Source organism: Ascaphus truei, chromosome 4 (assembly GCF_040206685.1).
Source record: "Ascaphus truei isolate aAscTru1 chromosome 4, aAscTru1.hap1, whole genome shotgun sequence".
Lineage (NCBI taxonomy): Eukaryota > Metazoa > Chordata > Amphibia > Anura > Ascaphidae > Ascaphus > Ascaphus truei.
In genome coordinates, this window is record NC_134486.1 from 41,396,965 (window position 1) to 41,418,585 (window position 21,621).

Sequence of the window (21,621 nt, forward strand, 5' to 3'; positions counted from 1 at the left end):
TTATTTCATCATCAATTAAGCAGGTAAAAGGTCTGGAGTTGATTCCAGTTGTGGCATTCACATTTGGAAGCTGTTGCTGTGAACCCACAACATGCAGTCAAAGGAGCTCTCCATGCAAATGAAACAGGGCATCCTTAGGCTGCAACAAATAAATAAAATCCATCAGAGAGATAGCAGGAACATTAGGAGTGGCCAAATAACAGTTTGGTACATTCTGAGAAAAAAAGAACGCACTGGTGAGCTCTGTAACACAAAAAGCCCTGGACGTCCATGGAAGACAACAGGAGTGAATAGGATCCTTTCCATGGTAAAGAAAAACCCCTTCACAACATCTAGCCAATTGAAGAACACTCTCCAGGAGGTAGGCATATCATTATCCAAGTCTACCATAAAGAGAAGACTTCACGAGAGCAAATACAGAGGGTTCACCACAAGGTGCAAACCATTCATATGCCTCAAGAATAGAAATGCCAGATTAGACTTTGCCAAACAATATCTAAAACAGCAAACCCAGTTCTGGAACAGCACTCTTTGGACAGATGAAACTAAGATCAACCTGTACCAGAATGATGGGAAGAAAAAAGTATGGAGAAGGCTTGGAACGGCTCATGATCCGAAGCATACCACATCATCTGCAAAACACTGTGGAGGCAGTGTGATGGCATGGGCATGCATGGCTTACAATGGCAGTGGGTCACTAGTGTTTATTGATGATGTGACAGAAGACAGAAGCAGCCGGATTCTGAAGTGTATAGGGATATATTGTCTGCTCAGATTCAACCAAATTCAGCGAAGTTGATTGGACGGCGCTTCACTTTACAGATGGACAATGACCCAAAACATACTGCGAACGCAACCCAGGAGTTTTTTAAGGCAAAGAAGTGGAATATTCTGCAATGGCCAAGTCAATCACCTGATCTCAACCCGATCGAGCTTGCATTTCACTTGCTGAAGACAAAACTTATAGCAGAAATACCCACGAACAAACAACAACTGAAGACAGCAGCAGTAAAGGCCTGGCAAAGCATCACAAAGGAGGAAACCCAGCGTTTGGTGATGTCCATGCGTTCCAGACTTCTAATAGTTATTGCCTGCAAAGGATTCTCAAAAAAGTATTAAAAATTAACATTTTATTTATGATTGTGTTAATTTGTCCAATTACATTTGAGCCCCTGAAATAAGGGGACTGTGTATTAAAATGGTTACAATTCCTAAACGTTTCATACAATATTTTTGTTCAACCCCTTGAATTAAAGCTGAAAGTCTGCACTTCTATTGCATCTCAGTTGTTTCATTTCAAATCCATTGTGGTGGCATACAGAGCCAAAATTATGAAAATTGTGTCAGTGTCCAATTATTTCCGGACCTAACTGTATATTGGATACCATCCCATGCTCCCCTTATTTGGAAACAATTATCCAACAATGACAGTTTTACAGGTGAAGGTTAAACAGGCCATTGATAAAATGTTGGAGAATTGCTGGGGTATTGTATATGATAATAAGATTTTAAACGAGAGTATGCTTAAGGAGGTCTATATGTTCTAAAAGCCCTTATTCACAAGAAATGATGGTGCTTGATAAACTGATTTTGAAAATGTGTTAAGCAAAGATATTTCGTTTCGTGGGAGGAGTAAGGCCAGTTTAAATGGTTAAATGCCATTGCCTGTGGTGGATTTGACTTGCCAGGCTGGGGCCCAATAATTTTGTGTTTTGAATTGTAACAGTTGGTATACCATAGCTCACACCTCTTCAGCCTTTCAGTTTGGGGAGTGTTCTCCATTATCAATAATACGTCTGCTAGTGCAGAGTTATGGCAGCAGTAATATCACTAGCTGTGGCAATGCCATGGACTGAGGATCACTGACAGGCAGCCTGGCAAGGTCATCTGGTTGTTTTATCAAATGTAAAAAAGCTGTGACATTGTTTCCCCAAGTCAGTGTTGTGTGTTTATGTAGACCCTTTTCCCCATAACTAAAGGAACTACTGGTACTTCTGTTACCTATCTGGCTACCAGAAGGCCTGAGCCTCCGCCACTGGGCGCCTGGGGTGATCCCTTGTTTGCTTTGGTGCAGCGCCTCCACCTGCGAGGGATCCCAGCATAGTGGGATGAACCCCTCACAGGAACCAATACTACTAGTAATCACACACTGAGGTATATAAGAGCGGGTTTTACTGAACATATATCATAGCAGCCTGTACCACACAGTAATTGTACTTATAATACGGCATACTGTACACCTGAGGAGTGTCCCCAAAGTACATTGGGTGCTAGGCACCAATACCCTGATGTCCTTCCCCAATGTCAGGCCCACCCAAAAGTGTATGGAGTAGCACTACCCTGTGAACTGTTGGTGCACTTGAGTGTGGTAACTGCCCAGGAACTCCAGTACCCGGGTGCTGCCAAATAATAAACAGGGATCTGCTGATCCAGCAACGTTGTCGTCTGCGAAGGCGTCCGCCTCTGCGTGGGATGAACTGCCGCTGGAGGGTCTCACCTTTGAGAGTCTATTAACGTAGGTGGCCGCGAGTCACCATGCGGCGTCCTGTCGCTGATGTCTATCACTATCAGACTACTGGGGAAATGGCCCTATCTGGGTCCTTTCCCTGACGCAGCCACAACCTATATGTGAGTGGGGCCTATCTGGGACCTAAGGGGCAATCTGGGCCTAGTCTGGGAGCCACTGGCACCCGGACACTACCTTGCCCTTCTGAGTCCTGGCTTTAACTGCCAGCGCATGGTTTAAGCATGCCAAATGTAGCAAATCTCTCCTCAGAGGATCCAGGCAGCCCTATTGGCTGCTCTGCATCACATGATCGGCCGCCCCAGGGGAGCCTAAGATATGTAGTTTCCCTGCGGAGCATATAGAAGATGGTGACCGCTCTATCGGGCCATTGTACATGCGCACTTTTCCCCAAATGGCCACTGCAAACTCAGTACGCTCTGCGCATGCGTGAGCCATATCTTGCGCCATGCGCCCGGCAACATGGCGGCCCCCGCTAGCCAGTTGCACTGCGGAGCCCTGGAGCTTCCTCCCTCTACTGCCGCACGCAGCCTCAGCCTCCCTGTATGACCCCACAGCCGTAGTAGCCTTCCCCTTCCCTACTGCTGTATCTGAGGTAAAGGGGAGGTGGGGGGTGGTACAGTGGACCCGGCTACATTTATTTAATTGAAAAGCAGCGAGGGGAACTCTAGGCTGCACACTAACTGGTAATAAATGTAAAAAAATCATCGATCCCACAGTCATGTTTAAAGGTTACTGTGTCATCACAGCAGTCAGTTTTTCAAACGTCATATTACCTATCTTCCCTCAGCTTAAATGCAGAATACGCACAAATACATTATTTTAAAAATATATACAGTATGATACATTTTTGCTTGAGAACCAAAGAAAATTCTTATGAGGTCTAATGAAATCATTAAAATTAATGATGGTACCAAACGATAGAATTAAGTCCCAGTTCTAGAGCTTTAAATTTATAAATTAATTTCTATTAACATTATTATGAAATAATCTATTACTTAATATTTGCTTTGATTCTCAAGGTTATATATGAAATACATTTCTGCTCTTCTGTAAAATTCCAGATTATGCAGTTACAGAAATACTATCTGTGCAACATTATTTGCAACATTTGTGTAAACGGCACGGTAGGAAATACAGTTTAAGTGTTAGTTCAGTGGTCCCTACTCCATACAATTAGTGGTGTGCAGAGCAGACAGTGAAGTCAGTGATTCTTCACAAACTGTTATTTTTCCGAAATTATCAGAGGAGCTATATTTGCCAAACGTGCTGCCAGAAAACATTTGTGAATGTATCTCTCCTTTCTACTTGGCGTATAAGTCAATTGGTCCATTTTCTTACAGAAATGAGGCATTCTACTATTTCATTCAGCTCATTGGTGAAACAGGCATTTCAAAGTGTGCTGAACAGAAGCAGCATTGTTAAATGACATCTTTGACATACTAAAACAAACGGGTTTGAAGAAAAGTAAAGATTTATTACTCTAAAATGGCATGTGGTTATATTTCTGTCTGCCACAAGAATGTTGAGACTATCTTAACTTTGTTTCCTTTTCTATACAAGACCATATTTTCATATTATTCATAACATTATTTTGCTTAACATATGCAAAGTATAAATGATCATGTTAAAGTCTGAATTTGTTCTGGAATGATAATATGTATTATCAAGTGAACTAGACCTACTACAGTAAGTGATTTACAAGCAGCACAAGACCATTTCCAATCATTGTAAAAATGAGTTCTATCTCACAGTCCATCCTTTATTGTCCAAAATGTACTTAGTCACAGAAATAAACTATAACATTTTTGACATTCATAAGTTACAAAACCTACCAGCTTCATTCATGATAGTGTTATTTCAATGTTGCCTCAGGAACCCACAAAAAGGTCAGCTTAATATCAACTCTTTCCTCTTCCTCTTGTCCTTTCCTTTGTTTTCTGTAACATTGCTAAAATACAACTATTTCTTTTTGTACTACTAAAAAATACTTTGAGACTTATTCTTAAGAACAATATACTTGACCCATTAACCCATCTATCACCCTGGCGTGGCGTGTATCTTCCCACATGCTTTCTTTCCTCAGCTACCATGCTCTCCTTTCCAATCAGGTTTTCACACTGCTCTTTTAACAACACTCACCAAATTAGCAAACAACCTTAACGTTGCAAAATCCCAAGGACATTACTCCTTTCTCATTCTAATCAACCTGTCTGCAGCCTTTGAAAACGGTTGACCATGCACTTCTTCTTTACATTTTCCAATCCCCTGGTGTTTGGACAATGCTCTTGTCACGTACGGCACACCTGTGAGCATGTGATCTGCATATGTAACAAGGGCTAATACACAGCTCTGTAGCTGGCCAACTTTACATATGCAGCCAGGGTTAATATACATGGCTACTCTAGCTGACTCACCTTTCTCCTGGGCAGGGTACTTTCAATAAGTTAATATGTACCGCTTACTCGATTGCAATCATATCTATCCACTACCACCACCTAAGAAATATGCAGAAATAAAATCTATATCTATCCACCAGAGTCTTAGGTCCCTGTTTATTAAAGAAAAACTATGCACTTAACACACAAAAATCTGTTGTAGCAAAATGTGTCTGAAAATGTACTTTTCTCTCTACAAAGCATGTAATCAGTTCAATCAGAGCCAAAAGTATCACTTTTGATACTTTTGATACAAGTTTGGATTTAGTATCCAAAAATACAGTGCTTAGATTACATAAAAAGATTATTACAAGAACATACAGTTACAATAAATGCAGAACAGTTTCTATAAATAAAAGGATAACATAAACAGGAATCCCTATACAATATGTTACCATTATGTCATAGGTCCTGTTCCAGGGAGGTCACTGGAGTAGAAGAGAATTAGTCTTCTGATCCCAAAACACACCTCTGTTGAATTCTGATTTTTATATTACCTTGGTAAAACTTTTATACTATTTCTTCCCTATTGGATCTCAACATAAGCCCGCCCCTGTCGTAAATCAGCTCTGGTGGACAGTTTTATGATTTGAAAGAAAACAAACTGTTTTCTGACGTTCAAAAGTCTGACTAAATATATCAAAGACCTCATATCTTAATTTCTCTAATACTTAGACAGACGTCATCATCACCATTATGTCTGTGTACTCCACATTCACACCTGCATATAAAAAATTGATAGCCTGTCTTTTTTCGAAGTAGAAACGGTTATCTGTCTTTTGCATTTTTTACCCATGCAGTGTGTGGTATGATTTGATTTGTCTAATCGCAACAGTGACAGATATCCATTTGTTACTCTTATGAATTGCTGTCAGGCCCACGATTTCTTATATTTAATATAGCCCCCAACAAAGTGGTGACCTGTTTGTCAACACTCTCTGTGATGCACAGAAGGTAACTCAAAAATGTTAGGTTTTTTTTGAGGCTGACTAACCAGGATCTGGATATTGGCCACAGCCTTCTAAACTACACTACCTTTTTTTAGCTGCCATCAATGATACCCCCTCCCCCCCAATTAATCCTCTTTGTAGATCAGCACATTAATTCATTTGGCTTCAGGTATCACTTGTATGTTTACAACAAGAAACAAAGAAGTCCAAAGCAACATCCAATGTGACAAAAATACACAGTGAAATACCTATATATCTCTTGAAAAAGAGTCATTTAGTTAACCCTTTTGAGGAGGCCATCAATATGGAAAACAGTCATGATTGACTGCAAAGGAATAACATAGAATATTGGATCCCTATCACAAAATCATTCTTGTGACTTTTTTGAGCCATTATACAATAATAATAGTAACAATGTACTAAAATGTACTAGATTCTTAATATTTGTAGCTAATGTTTCCCGTACCTTTAGGAAGTAGTGCAATAAAGGACAATATTATAAAAATATTTCTTATAGTATCTGTAATATAAAAAATGGGATAACAAAATTTAATCTAGAAAAAAGATTATCTAGATGTGTGGCCAGCACAACAATAATGGTCCAAAAAAAAAGGGAGAGGTAATATGCAAAAAAGTAAACTTCCAATCAGTGGGCTTTTCATAAATGCAGTTTTATTCAAGAAACATTCAATGTTTCTTGAATAAAACAGCATTTTATGAAAATAATCACTGTAAGTGGAACTTCTCTGTCATATCTGCCAACTATTATCACCTTTTCTCCATACAATAATCTGAATTGCGTTGTAAGGTATACATCACTTTTTCCCGTCATTAGAACAAATTTGTATGTACTGTATTCTCCTAATTGTGTGTATTACTACATAGTGTGTGTGTGTGTGTGTGTGTGTGTGTGTGTGTGTGTGTGTGTGTGTGTGTGTGTGTGTGTGTGTGTGTGTGTGTGTGTGTGTGTGTGTGTGTGTGTGTGTGTGTGTGTGTGTGTGTGTGTGTGTGTGTATATATATATATACATATATATCAAGGCTCCTTACAGGCAGACCAGCAGATCAAGGGCCATGAAGCAGGGAAGAGACAGCACACTTGGTAAATATCAAAAACTGTATTAATCAGCAGGCACAGTCACCGACATTTCGGTCCTAGAGACAGGACCTTTTTAACGGGAGTGCTGTCTCTAGGACCGAAATTTCGGTGACTGTGCCTGCTGATAAATACAGTTTTTGATATTTACCAAGTGTGCTGTCTCTCCCTACTTCGTGGTCCTGGATCTGCTGGTCTGCCTGGTAAGGAGCCTTGCCTTATACCTTTTCTATGGGACAAGCACCTGCTTTCATTTGTATCGGAGTGCTATCTGTATTTTTACAATATATACATATATTTATAAATATGCAATAAATATATATATATATATATATTTTATATATATTTATATATATGTATTTATATATATGCAATTGCTTCATCTCCCCAATCTCACATCAATCTTCTGTAATGAATAATGCATGCTAGCATTTCTATAATTATACAGTTATGCACACTACAATCCAACGTGCTTCTCAACACATTATATCTGTTCTTAATCAAACTATAGCAGCTTGAAAGAGTGTGGCAGTTTTGAAAATCTTTCTTAGTTTTTACATAATGCTATATGAATGTATCCATTTAAATCAGTGCAAGAAAGCACTTTGTGTCAAGCAGTATGGAAAGAATGTTCCATCAGAATTCTTACATTCTTTCCTGCATCATATCATTCCTTAAAACGACATAAAAGATTTTAGGAACAGTGTGTAAAATAGCACAGCTTGGTGATTGTTTTGTATCTTTTAAATTCCTGTTAGCCCAAGGGGAAAAAAAATACACACAAAAGACAAAGTGCAATAACAGCTCCTTTTTTCTGTTCCACATGCACAAAAATGCTTTTTAGTGCTAGTCATTTGGATAACTCACTCAGCTTACATTTTTGCCAGGCACATATAAGCTTACTTTCTATCTTGGGAAAAAAAAAAAAAAAAAAGATATCCAATCTTTCCGTAATTGTTGTTTATTATTTTAATGGGTTTATGTTGGTTTACGTAGATGTGGGACCCAGCACCTCTTGTTACTTTGGGAGATCATCTGTATTAATTCGACTTCACTAGGCCGCTATGGAGTCCTGTTGGGCCTTTCTTACATGGCTCAATACCTTTGGCCTGCTTCGGAACATGCAATAAAGACTGATGAGAAATATTAGTGCAGATCCGCGGTTAGAGCTGATTCGCCAACATCTGGGAGCCCACTTTCCTCAGGCCCTCTATGGCATTCCATATTTCCTTTATTGCAATATTCAGGACTTCATTCCTTCTCTTGGGGATCCTTACTGAATGGGTAATGTCCCTATCTACAACATAATAAACATCGGGGGCTGGTCTTGTGCTATTACTTTATAAACATTACACTACTCTACCCGAGGCTCCTCTCCTTTTGTCCTCCTGTAACCTAGCTTTTTTGAACATTCCCCCTTTTTTATATACCCTCCGTGATGTCATGATCCTATGGCAACACAGGGTGGGGCCTTACACACAGCAATAATGTTAGTAACTCTTCAGGAGAGTGGCTACAATGATATAATCCTACTTCCCAGTATGCCAAATATACTTTACAATACAATAATTTATTGGGAAGAGAAGAAAAAAAATGCCCTGGCTTATATTTACCTTTATCAGTGCAGCATAAATGTTGGCAAAAGCAGTGAAGACTTGAATGGTATGCAAGAAAGAGACCAGCTGTGAACTTTAAAACTTTCCAACACTTACCAATGGAAAACATTGGACCAAAAAAAAAAAATATCTTTGTTGATTGATGTACGTATAATATGTACAGTCGCCATACTTGTGAACATACGTATAATTGTATGTCCAGACAAGGTGGGCCAATTGGTTCTCACCTGCCATCAATTTCTATGTTTGTATATCATTTTTTATTCATCAAAGTTTCGTTTTTTGAATCTCTGACTCATTTTTCTATGTGCTGCATACAAACTTATATTTTTTGACGACTTATCTAACAGAAGTAGCTCAAGGAAGGTTACTCAAAGGTTAAATACATTGTTTTATTTATTTACAGGCGTCTTGCTGGTAAACAAGAAAATATGCTTGTGTTCATTTGGTCTGAAGGGATTTTGGAATATATTGACTCTTCAAATGACTTGCAACATTATACTGCATATGAATACCGTGTCACAGCCCACAACTCCAAGGGTTCCATGGAAAGTGTATGGTCTTTAATACATACCCTTGAAGCAGCACCTCAAGACATGGAACCACCTAATGCTCAAGCAATGAGTGCATACTCAGTGATTGTCAAATGGACACAGCCTGCTAACCCTAATGGGCCTATAACACATTATCGTGTAATTTGTCAAGAGAGTCCCAGTGATCCAACTTTAAGCATCTCAGCTAAGACAGCATTAACAGTACTGGTAAGTTATTTTTCCATGTGTGCTCATCACATAAGTAGCAATAAAAGGATGGAATTCACACACGTGCTGTCTTACAGTAGGATGTATACACTGATGGATCTGAGCCCCTTGCAGCTATCAGCCTGAAGATACTCCCCAAACTCCTATGTGAGATCTCCCTGGGGATGTCTCGCCAACAAACTGCAAGAAAGATGCAAACAGCGCACCGGGGGGTCAGTAATCATAAAAATGTTATGATATTTAATATAAGTAAAAATAACGTTCCACTGTAGCCAACAGAGGACCTAAATATATAAGTACCAAAATAAATACAATTGGACAATTAAAAACACAATGATACTATCTTAATAAAAGGAAATCAATTGACTGAATTAACTAAATTCTTTAAACATAAAAAGAACATGAAAAAAACACATGGGAAATGCAGTGTGAAATGCTGAGGTCACGTGAGGATATCTGGTGCAGCTAAACCAGGAAGTTCGAGCGGGCGTTCCATCGGTTATCGGAGACTGCGGTCTGGACCTAACATCACCACATCTTGGCAGAGCCATGCTCCCACTACATAGTTAGCACACCCCCTTTGTGGTTTTTCTTGCTATTATGCACTTTAGTTTGATATATTAAATGCACTTCTAATGCACTGCATTTCCCATGTGTTTTTTTCATGTTCTTTTTATGTTTTAAGAATTTAGTTAATTCAAGTCAATTGATTTCCTTTTATTATGATAGTATGTCATTTTTTTTAATCGTCCGGGGAGGAGCAGGCTGTCCAATCGGAACTGTCCTGCTCCAGTCACATGGTTTCCCGGCTCATACATGGATAAGTTGATTGCTCTGTTCCTGCTGCTTTCGCCGGCTGAACAAGGATTTCGGCTGCTGCCACCCAGATGTCGACGCGGTCTTTCTCACCGGTCTTCCGTCGCCGACTGCAGGTAAGTGTTGAACTATTTTCAGCTGCCCGGAAATTACGTGACACCGGTTCCGGCCCCCTACTGCCGGGTCCAGGTAATTTCCAAGTAGCTGACAAAGCATCGGGTGCCGAGTACCCAGGTACATCATTAATGTATTATTCTTTTTTATTATTGCTATTATTACTAGATATTCATCTAAGCTTCAATCACCTTAGCTAGCTGAATTATTTGAAAATACATTACTCCTTTGTTTCAACTAGTCCTACTTGCTGTTAGATGATAATCCGAGAGATGGTAGCGGTAGTGGAGGGTCCTTATTACCTATTGTTTCACAATTTTTGGGGTTCTATGTATTATATGTTTTGTGCTTGTCCTTACGCTACAATACATTGTTTAGCACAGTGGAATATGTTGGAGCCATGTCAATTAAACTTAACAATAATAATAGAGTTGCTTCACAGACCTAGACTTTTTATTGACCTATGATGCATCAGCTTTCACACGTGCCTTTATCATGGACCACTTCAGTTCTTGAATTTGCATTGCTCTACAGATTAATTAAGAGTAGAGTAATTGAGGAAAAATGTAGAGGATTTTTTTTTATACCAATATTAATGTCTTTAGATACCACTGGTGGTCTGCAGATGTTTGCTTGAAAACCCATGCTATAGATACAGCAAACATATTTTTCCTTGAGTAATTTTTTCTTCAACTAGGACACTACGATAGTCAGTCAACGGTTTACTTTAGTCTTTGACCCAACCCCAACCACTATTTGCATTTCATTCTAATTATGCATGTGCCCCTCACTATCAGAGAACAAACAGGGGAAGGAGAATGACAAAATAACAAATGGTACTTTGTCGGTGAAAGGGAAGGGCAAATCCTGTAAATCCCAACAAACAGAAGGGAATAGAAAAAAATATTAATATTTACAAATCAACATTAAAACATAGTTGAATTTTTTAATTTATTTTTTAAATAACATGTCCAATTATATATAATCCCTTACACTGCATTGGTGGACCTTCTGGCATTAAAAGAGTGTACACTAAAACCATAAATCCATTGATTGTCACTGTGGCTACCTAGGCTCTCTCAATGGGGGCCTAGATAGCCACATTGGTCATCAATGTTGACCTGTAACACAAATTGGATTACTTACTGTGACGGTCGAGTGTAGCCAGACTTCACAATGAAGGTGGAGCCCGACAGGTTACCCCTGAAAACCGTGGGTCACTGGCAGCTAAGTAGCACCATAAGCCAGGGACAATGTAATGTTGCATGCCCTGCTTTTCTGTTTTACCTGTTCTCATTGTCTCGGAAATAGAAGACTTCCTCAGTGTACGTTTTAGGTGGGATATTTGGGGGGAAATGCAGTTATTTTGTTTGCAGGAGTTCGGGGGACAAAGTTACCGGTAGTCCCCTAATTCTCCCCGGTGTACAGGCATGACTTGCGGGTAGGCGGGTGAATTACACCGGGGCTGCACACTGTCCCCCACACTCCAGGTTTTCGAGCCCATATATCCCAGACCCATTTCCCTCACAGATACAGGGTTCCCAAGACATATTTTTTATTAAAGTATGTTTTATTGTGTTTGGTGCATTTTGTATAAATGTCTATACAGCCAGCCCGGGTATCCACATAGGTGCCGGAATGTCTGGATAGACATCGGAGTTCAAAGGGGAGAGGATGTCCAGAGGTGACAAACCGGTTGGTGAGAGGGGAAGGGCGATTTGCCCGGTCCAAAGTACAAAGGCACCCTGTGGGACACCTTTTGCGACTGCCAGATCTGGTGGAGCCTGCCCAGTGGGTGGCAATGATTTAGCTGTGGGAAGATGCAGCTTTTATGCGCATTTCCCATTTGGCCAGTTCATATTTCCTGCTCCACGGCTCTTGGAACCAGCTTGGCACACCTCCTCCTCTGACGTCAGCCAAGAGAGGAGCCCCAGTTTCTATTGGCTAGTGAGAGGGAATTCCCACACTCTGATTGGTCGCTCCTCCTTTTTCCATGCTGAACATAGAACAGCAGAGGGTATGTAAGGAGATGGCCGAAGCAGAGAACCAGACCATCTTGTGGCTTGAGTCAGTGATGCAAGGGCAGGCTTTTCAAAGTTGCTCTGTTATGAATAACAGAACAGCCAGCTTCATTTCTGAAGCTAGGAAAGCCTGCCCAACAGAGACTAAGTCAGACGCTAGGTACAAGTTCTCATTTTAGAACTTAGTGGTTGCGGCTAAGGTTGGGATTTCCCAGTCAGGGTAAGCCTTCTGAAGCAGGCGCCCTGCACCTATTTGAGGCTAGTTTTCCCCCCCAGACCCTCAGTAAGTGTGTATTCTGTCTGTATTTTGTATTACATTTGTATATAAGTGGGTTTACCTGAATAAACCTAATTTTATTTCACTATCTTGTTTTGCCTTCTGAATGATCCCGGTTAAAAGTCCTGGTCTCCTGTGACACTTACCCTTGCTGGGATGAAGGCTGTCTTAATATAAATGGTTGAAGCCCCCCAAAACATATCCAATAAAGGGCCAATGCCCAACCATTAAAAAAGAAAAAAAATACAAAGCCTGATGGTTAACAAAAAAAACCTACACAAAAACCATAAAAACAATCCAAAGTCTGATGGCTAACAAAAAACTCACCAAACACCAGAAACCATACATTTCAAGCACAATGGCAAAGAAAAAACAAATAAATAGTCCAGGCCCAATGGCCTATTTGTAATCCAGTGCCATCCTGGGGCTACGACATTTGATCCTCAATTTGCCATGAAGAGCTCAATCCTCTGTTGAATGAAGAGTCTCCTGGTAAATATTTCTGTTCTATCTTCTTCTGGAAACCCATGACTAGTTGACCTTTTGACCTACTAAGGGGTTAATATGTACTGTAATGTATTTAAAGTAATATGTTATCAACTATTCCATACTGGTGTATTTACCTTGCCTATGCATATAATGGCCAATATATTGGCCATTACATACATATGCAAAACAGGGCTACAGTAACACCAGCGTACAGTAGGTGATGAGAGTGTGGTATTTCTGCTGTTAATTGTGTTCCGATAGATAGTGGAACATGATGTATGGCACGATGATACCTAAAAATGCAGTACTTTGTCTATTTTTTAATGGACCTGATAAAAAATGCGTTATTTTTAGTGGTACACATTTGATTTATGCACTAATACCGCATTTGTTCCTTGCCAGAGCCCGGTGTATCCAGATCATTGAGACAATCACTGAGCAATACGCCTGTCTGGTCCCTTTTGTACAGACTCATGCTGCTTTCTAAATTTGTTCTTGATTTTTTAACGTTTTTTTTTCTTTTTATGCTATCAAAAGCACTTTCACATTTCTTTAGACAAAGTGGAAATTGTTAACTCCTAATAGTTGCATTATTGCAGTGGTTAAATATTTACTTAGATTCAAAAGAAAAGTAAATGGAGAAATTGGATAGTAGTATCAAATGGATTGTTATTGTACATTAATTGGGATTTTAGCCATTCTTTCTCTTGGCATACATCGAGTCCAAGATGGGATGCCAAGTATGTAATTTATGGTAATAAAGTGTGAATTCACCTGAGCACTGTGGTGAAAATCCACTCAGTCAAGCAGAGCAATGTGGATTAATGGGAATTATTGGAATGAATCTAAGCACTTATAGGCCAGGGAGCACTTCCAAATAGACCTTAAATGAATAACAGCTCTTTCTTTCAAACTCCATTTCCTTTATTTCTGTCATTGTACATTTCTTTATTTATTCCCGTTTCATTTCCTTAATATGTTAATTTATACCTTTAACATGCCTATTTCACTGAGAAACTGAGAAACAGTGATTTCATAGGAACCCTGGCCTCCATATAGTTTGCAAGTCATAGGCCAATAGATACACTAAACTATGATAATCATATTCATTTATTTTTAACCAAGGTGATAAGTAGGCCCAAATTGGGTGTTAATGGCATACAACGGGTAAACATTCTAAGCAGCCTAACACTCACACTGATAAACCTCAAATCAATCATACAGTAGTATATAGAGGGCTTGCAAATGCATTGGAAGCCACCCGAACCTATAAAATGTTAAGAACGCAAAAATGGTTACAAACGCTTCAAAGCTTTAATACATTGTTCAATAAATATGGTTTATAGGGCTCTCTATCAAGTACTGTAAACAACACATTTGCAAAATGTATTAAACATTATTAAACATTTTTTGTAACTCTTTCAGGGGCACATTCTGATGGCAAAGTAAATGGATGCTTAACATGGCCTTATGGCTTTCAAGGGGTTAAAGATGTAGTAAAAAGTTCTAGAAGCCATACTGGTCCCATAACCTGACAAAGATGATACGTCTGCAAATATAATATAGTTCCATGGAACAAGGGAGTCCTTCATATATCTCTCTGTTCAAATGGTTAAACTGTGAGTTTCTGGTCAATCATCAGAGAGAATACTTAATTTCTTCTGAAAATTATCCAAATTATTTGCCCTATATATTGAGAACCACCAGGACTACAATTAAAGTTGGTAAAAAAAGGACAGTGAAAAAAATATACTGTGGAAGTCCATTAACCATGTTTTACTATTACCGTAACAAATACTTTAATTTTTGTTTTCATTTATTACAGAATACTACTTATATTTCCAAAAGAGCATATGTGATTTTTATGAAAACTTCCATGTTTCAGCTGAATTACATTTTTAGGTCAAAGTATTACACATTTGAAAACAGCGGCGACCCTTATGTGTCAGTGTGGTCACGTCATTGATGCACTGTAATATCTGCGTGCAGGATATATACTATTGGATAACCAACTGCTCAACCTCGATCCAGTATAAGAAATAACTTAGGTGCATAGGGATGTACCATATATAGAAACAACAAAGGTGCAGGACAGACTGCCTACACTGAATCCCTTTCAATTTGCTCTCATAGTTTAGGTATATTAATGTGACTAAAGTAGTGAAGGAATATCAATATTGCAATAAGAAGAGTAATTTATTAAATCCCTCAATAAGAGAAAATACTAGAAGGTCGCAAAATAACAACATTTTAATATTAAATCAATAAAGACGACGCAAGTGAAAAAAACATATATACAGTGGTGTTTAAAAAAAACCTCAAGGTAGGACGGCTGAATTGTAGCAAGTTGGTGAAGTACATATTATGAATAACACAAAAACACCTTGCTCACCAACTACAAAGGAATGAGATCAACGGTGCATAGGGAAAAGTCGTTAAAAAACACTGATAAGTGACAAGAAGTTGTCACTAAAAGTCCCTATAACTTGCACTCATTGTAAACAGTAGAATATACATAAAGTACCAGTTAAATAACTAGTACCACTAATATGAAATTAATACAGACCAAATGGGAAATATCCACATAACCCTAACTATAACACAACTAAAACATATACAATTTTATTACATGCTAAAAAATGACGAAATGCATAAAATGACAACTAATAAACCATACATAAAAGAGTCCCCATGTGAACGAAACGGAAAGTATACGGTAAACAAGAATGCTAGTATGAACACAAGTGTAAAGCCCTGTTAGAAAATGAGGGGCCAGTGTCCATAATATACTAACATCACTAATTAGCATCACCCCAAAACACTGCAGAATAGCAGCATATCACAATAATAATTGGTTCCCAAAAAGGCTCAAAATAGAGCATATCCAAAAGTAACAGTTGATATGTCACTTATACATTAGTAACCACCATAATGATGGTGCAGAGTGGATATAAGGGGTTAATTGTAAAGTGGACTGAACAAATACCCACACAGACAGCAGTGAATGAGACTGCTGTTAGGAACTAAATCACCTCTAATAAGGCACAACGCATACAACCTGATGTGAATTGCTGCAAAGACACCATTGAGATAAACGTCCTAAGTAGCTCACAGATCTTCAATATGGATCAAAATCAGAGGCTGCAAGTGTTATCCGTCGCGTTCCTACGTGACCGTCACCGCAGTGACGTCACTAATGCCCGACGATCGTTTTGCGCGATCAACGCGCTTCTTCTCTGGGGAAGGGGGTGTAATGCCAAGTAGGCTAGTGGATACTTAAATACCCAAAGGGCGCAACCCATTGGTCACCTCAGCCGCCAATAGTTATGCTGGAAAGTGTAAAGGGGAGGGGTATATCCCTCTCTACATGAATATTCATGATGTAACATGTTGCTATTGTGTAGCAATTGATAGACAGCAGCAAAACGCAACTCAGCATGAATGGAGTCATGCCGGCAAGAAATGCTCAAAGATAAATAACAAAGCAACACACACAGGGTGGTATTACAGTAAATCCTGAGTAGTGTTATAAATAAGCAATGTGAGTGACAAGAGGATTCACACATAGATCAAATCAAATACACATAAATAAAAAACCAGTAGCATATGCTTGTCTCAAAGATTAAGCCATGCACGTGTAAGTATACACGGCCGGTACAGTGAAACTGCGAATGGCTCATTAAATCAGTTATGGTTCCTTTGATATGGTTCCCCCCAATAAAAAACAATATGAAAAAATATGAATCATATAAAATTAAATAAATAAATAAATGAACGAATATGAAATAAAAAATAAAAAAATAATAATAAAAAATATAATATGAAACAAATGAAAATAACTAAACGAAGAAAATAATGAAGAAAAAATATAATAATAATAAAATAAAATAATAAATAATAAAATAAAAAAATATATATAATTGGTATGTAACAAATGTTAGTATATTTTTTATGGACAGTGGGAAAGCTGTACAGGTGTAGGAAAGTATTACACTCACGGGTCCGCCTATAACCAGTCAAAATGGACCCTTCTAGATATTAAAATCGAACTGTATACCAGAACCCCACTAGTCCCAATAACCAAACAAAACAAAAAAAAAATCCTTTCATCCTTCATTCATCCTTTCTTATGTTTTCAACCGTAAATTGTTGCAATGTGAGTGCAAGTGGATTCACACACTAAATACACTGTCTCCTCATGGACTTAATGAGGGATTTATGTTTTCATCCTTTCTTTGAATTATCATTTTTTCATTATTTTTATTATCAACTATCCCCACCCTCTACCCATTGATTGGCACATCATGTCCATATAATAATGGGAAGGATTAGCCACTATATAAGTCAAAGGGCAACCTAAAAAAAACAGCACCAAAAAGACAGGACAATAAAAAAATACCCAAGCACCTAAACACCAGAGCAATAAAAAAAATCAAACCTCTAAACAACACAACATTAAAATAAATAAAACCTCTAAACAACACAACATTAAAAGAAATCAAACACCGAAACACCAGAAGAATAAAATAAATAAAAAGCCTAAACACCAGAAGAATAAAAGAACTAAAAAGCTTAAACACAACATCAATAAAAAAAAATCAAATGCCTAAACAATCCAAACATTTAATAAAAGCAAGCCCTGCAAATACATAACAATTAACTCAAAACAGTAAACAGAAATACAAAATATAACAATTAATTCAAAACAACCATTTGCCAAAAATGCATTGCCTACATTGTATTTATCACAGATAAATACATTAGCAGTCAATGGGCAAGCAAAAAAATAAAAATGGAAAAATACAATCAAAATACCTGAAAAACAAAAATTACATACATTCAATATTTTTCTTACCTCTAGATGTCTTCACCCTCTTGTGTCCCTTTGGGGTATAGATAAATACAGTGACAGACACTACATTTTTTTGGCAAATGGTTGTTTTGAATTGTTATATTTTGTATTTCTGTTTATTGTTTTGAGTTAATTGTTATGTATTTGCAGGGCTGTTTTTATTAAATGTTTGCATTGTTTAGGCATTTGATTTATTTTATTGATGTTGTGTTTAGTCTTTTTAGTTCTTTTATGCTTCTGGTGTTTAGGTGCTTCGGTATTTCTTTTATTGTTGGCTCTTTTTGGTCATGTGTTTTTTTTAGGTTGCCAATTAACTGCTATAGTGGCTTATCATGCCCACATTATATACCACTGTGCCAATCAATAGGTAGAGGGTAGGGATAATTGTCCTTGGGTGGATGTTAGGTTGTCCGGGTGGTTAGTGGGGGAGGGGGGTAAACCCCTTAATTACTTTAGCGGTTTTTAACCGCTAAGGTGATTAAGGGGTTAGGGGCCATTAGATTGTATTTTTTATTGTTGTGCTCCTGCCAATGGTGGACGCGGAGGATGGTGATGATGATGACCTTCATCCTGGCAGGGGTAAGTGCAAGTTTTATTTACTTTATGCTGGCTGATGTTTTATTTTGAATGGGCAAATGAACTATTATCCAAATCTGGATAATAGTAATTTTTCCCGTTACTGTATTGCATATTTTGGGTGGGGGTTGTTGGGGGTAGTGGAGGTGGCTATTAGGGTTATTGTATTTTTTTAATGTTTATTGGGGGCAGAGGGATTGGGTGAAGGGGATAGTTGCCCCAGGGTGGGTGGTTAGGCCAACCGGGTGGGTAGCAGGAGTGCTTAACCCATTCATTACCATAGCTGTTCCCACCGCTATGGTAGTGAAGGGGTTAACCACTCCTGCAACCTTCCCGTCAGGCCTAACCACCCACCCTGGGGCAACTATCCCCTTCATCCACCCCCTCTGCCCCAAATAAACAGGCTATTCAAGTTTAACCCCTTCATTGCCTTAGCGGCTAGCCGCTATGGTAGTGAAGCTGTTTTTAATTTTAATACTAGTGTGCGGGAGCAGGGGGTCTCCGGAGTAGAACTGTGTTGATTTCAGGTCAGGGGACTCCCTGCTTCCCGAGATATAGGTCTGTTATGGTGTGCCTGAAATCAACGCAGTTCTGCTCCTGAGACACCCTGCTCACGCACACTAGTATTACAATTTTAATAAAAACACTGCGATCGCCTGCGAGAGCTGTGCAGGGAGAGGCGGTTCTCCCTGTTCAGCTAAGAGTGCGATAAAATCGCAGGCGGGAGAACTTGGAAAAAATCTCTGTTGACTTTGCTGCTACACCGAACGATTTTGGCATTTTCCTATCGTACAGAGCTCAGATTCTTTCTGAATACCATGATAACTCAAATGACAAACCGTTCGGCGGGAACATGCCAAACCTTGCGAGATAGCAGCAAACTCATCGAAGCTACTAGAATAGACCCCAAAGTATTAAAGAGCCATCAACATTGTTGATATTTTGATCTAAGGCTAAGATTATAGTGCGCGCCCGTTGCTCAAGCGATTTTTGCACATAGTAATTCAGGCGATGGGAAGGTGTGGCTGTGATGTCACATAGCTGGTTCGCCGTGATTGGCTGAACCTCTCACATCACGCATCTGTCACTTGAAAAGACACATTTTGTGTCTTTCCAAAAACGTGGTTGAGCCATTGTGCTCCGTCGTGCGCACGCGCGCACTAGGGGCGGCCTCATAGGTATTCTGCTATTTGTTCATATAGCGCACGTGCGCGCAATCGCACGGACTATAATACCAGCTTAATACTGTTGAGGTGTTTCTTTAAGGCATTACTAGGCAATATGTATGCTAGTGTATCGAATGTGATAAAAAATGGAACCCAGAGATACCTAAATTAATACACTAGAATTATACCTAAATTATACCTAAATTAATACACTAGAGAGCGCAAAGAAAAAATACCCATGATGGTTATAATATACATATATATATATATATATATATATATATATATATATATATATATATATATATATATATATATATATATATATATATATATTAGAGAAAAAGAGAAAAGAAGCGCCCGATCCTTGTGTAAAATCAGATGAACAAAGTTTTAATATCTCATGGACAAGACAAATGCACACTTACAATTTGTCTGATAAAATAAAGCATGTTATGGGACCTGCCCATGCACCAACTGAGGACTCCTCGGTCTCTTCTTTGTGTGTGAGTGTCAGTATTGGCTCCAAAAAGGATGTTGCTGTCAGCTGCTGTCTCCAGGGGAGTAATCCTTAGTGTTTGTGAGCACTCAATCTCCACATGCAGCCGCCATTTAGCCTTTCTTCTCACACTTGAAACCGGAAAAAAATCTTCAGGCAAGTCCTTGCCTCCTCACACTGGTGCAGGGTGCTGCCCTGTCACTGTAGGCTCACAGCCAGATATCCCTACACGTTTCTTCCGACTCTGCGGATTTCATCAGGGGATCTATATATATATAGGGTATCTAAAAAGGGTACAAAAAGTAAAAGTGTATTGATGATTTTACTTGGGTTCACATATGTGAGTATGGATCCAAGATTCAGAATTGCTCCCATGTGAGGGGTATATATGCACAGAATCAATGCTTGAGGGATGTCTGCTGGGCCCGTGTGATCGGAGAACCCAGACTTTCCTGATAGCGATGATGACTCCCTGGAGCTAGACTTGGAATAATGAATAACAGTCCATAACAATTGAAATAAATGATATACTCATGACCTTGTTGGTCTGGAGACCCGAATCATGCGTGCTCTCAGCCTGGAATAAATTACAGGAAGTGGAATCCCAAGGGGGAATATTGAGGCGGTGCACAGCAATCTAAAAGAAAAAATTGGTGACGGAGGCTGGATCGCTTGGTAATAAAAAAGTTGATTTATTGGATACTCTGCAACATAGAAACTAACAGGAGTCTTGAGAGGAACCTCAGACGCGTTTCACGCATGCGTGCGCTTTGTCAAAGAGTAAAGTTCCTCTCATGATTCCAGCATATGTAGAGACCACATACCGGAAATACCGTCCATCGAATGACTCTAAACACCATCCCCCAGTGTATGATAACACTAGGAGTGAGGTATCAGAGAGCTCGAGTGGCGGCCTCTTGGGTTGGGGTCTGTACAACATCCATGTACCAAAAAGCATGCAAATTAAAAGAACTGAAAAATACACAAACAATCACCCATGGAAGACATAAAAAAACCTTTATAAAGCAATGTGTAGGGTAAATGTCATATACATATATATAATTGTTTTTATTACTAATGTTCAGACATTAAACCTTAATATATATATAAAAACTTGGAAATAAAAATGTAGAATTTAAAGCAAATGAATAATTCCTGTTTGTTTTATAATTTGATAAACAAAATATGTGACAGTATTATGAGAACAGAATGGATAATTATGGTAATAGTGCTAATGAAACAAAAAACAATGCTTAAATGTTCCAAGGGTCAACTTTAAAATCCCTGGGTAAACAGTATGATCATATTGATACAAAAACTGGATATTATGACATGTCTCCTTGATCAGCACAAACTGGGGGTGTTGGATTTTTTTTGGGGGGGGGGCGCGGGCGGTTGTAGAGACCCCCCACTCTTCCCCAAGGCAT

The 21,621-nt window shown here is 38.8% G+C and overlaps 1 protein-coding gene across 6 annotated transcripts in view; it reads left to right on the plus strand.

Annotated features, from left to right (window-relative positions):
* The window catches only part of USH2A (usherin), a 942,943-nt gene that overhangs the window by 802,576 nt on the left and 118,746 nt on the right, over window positions 1–21,621 (plus strand). For all 6 annotated transcript variants that reach the window (XM_075595608.1, XM_075595610.1, XM_075595609.1 and 3 more), the window contains one exon: window positions 9,030–9,384. In XM_075595608.1, the coding sequence (XP_075451723.1) occupies window positions 9,030–9,384 (355 nt within the window). The remainder of the gene's footprint in view (window positions 1–9,029; window positions 9,385–21,621) is intronic.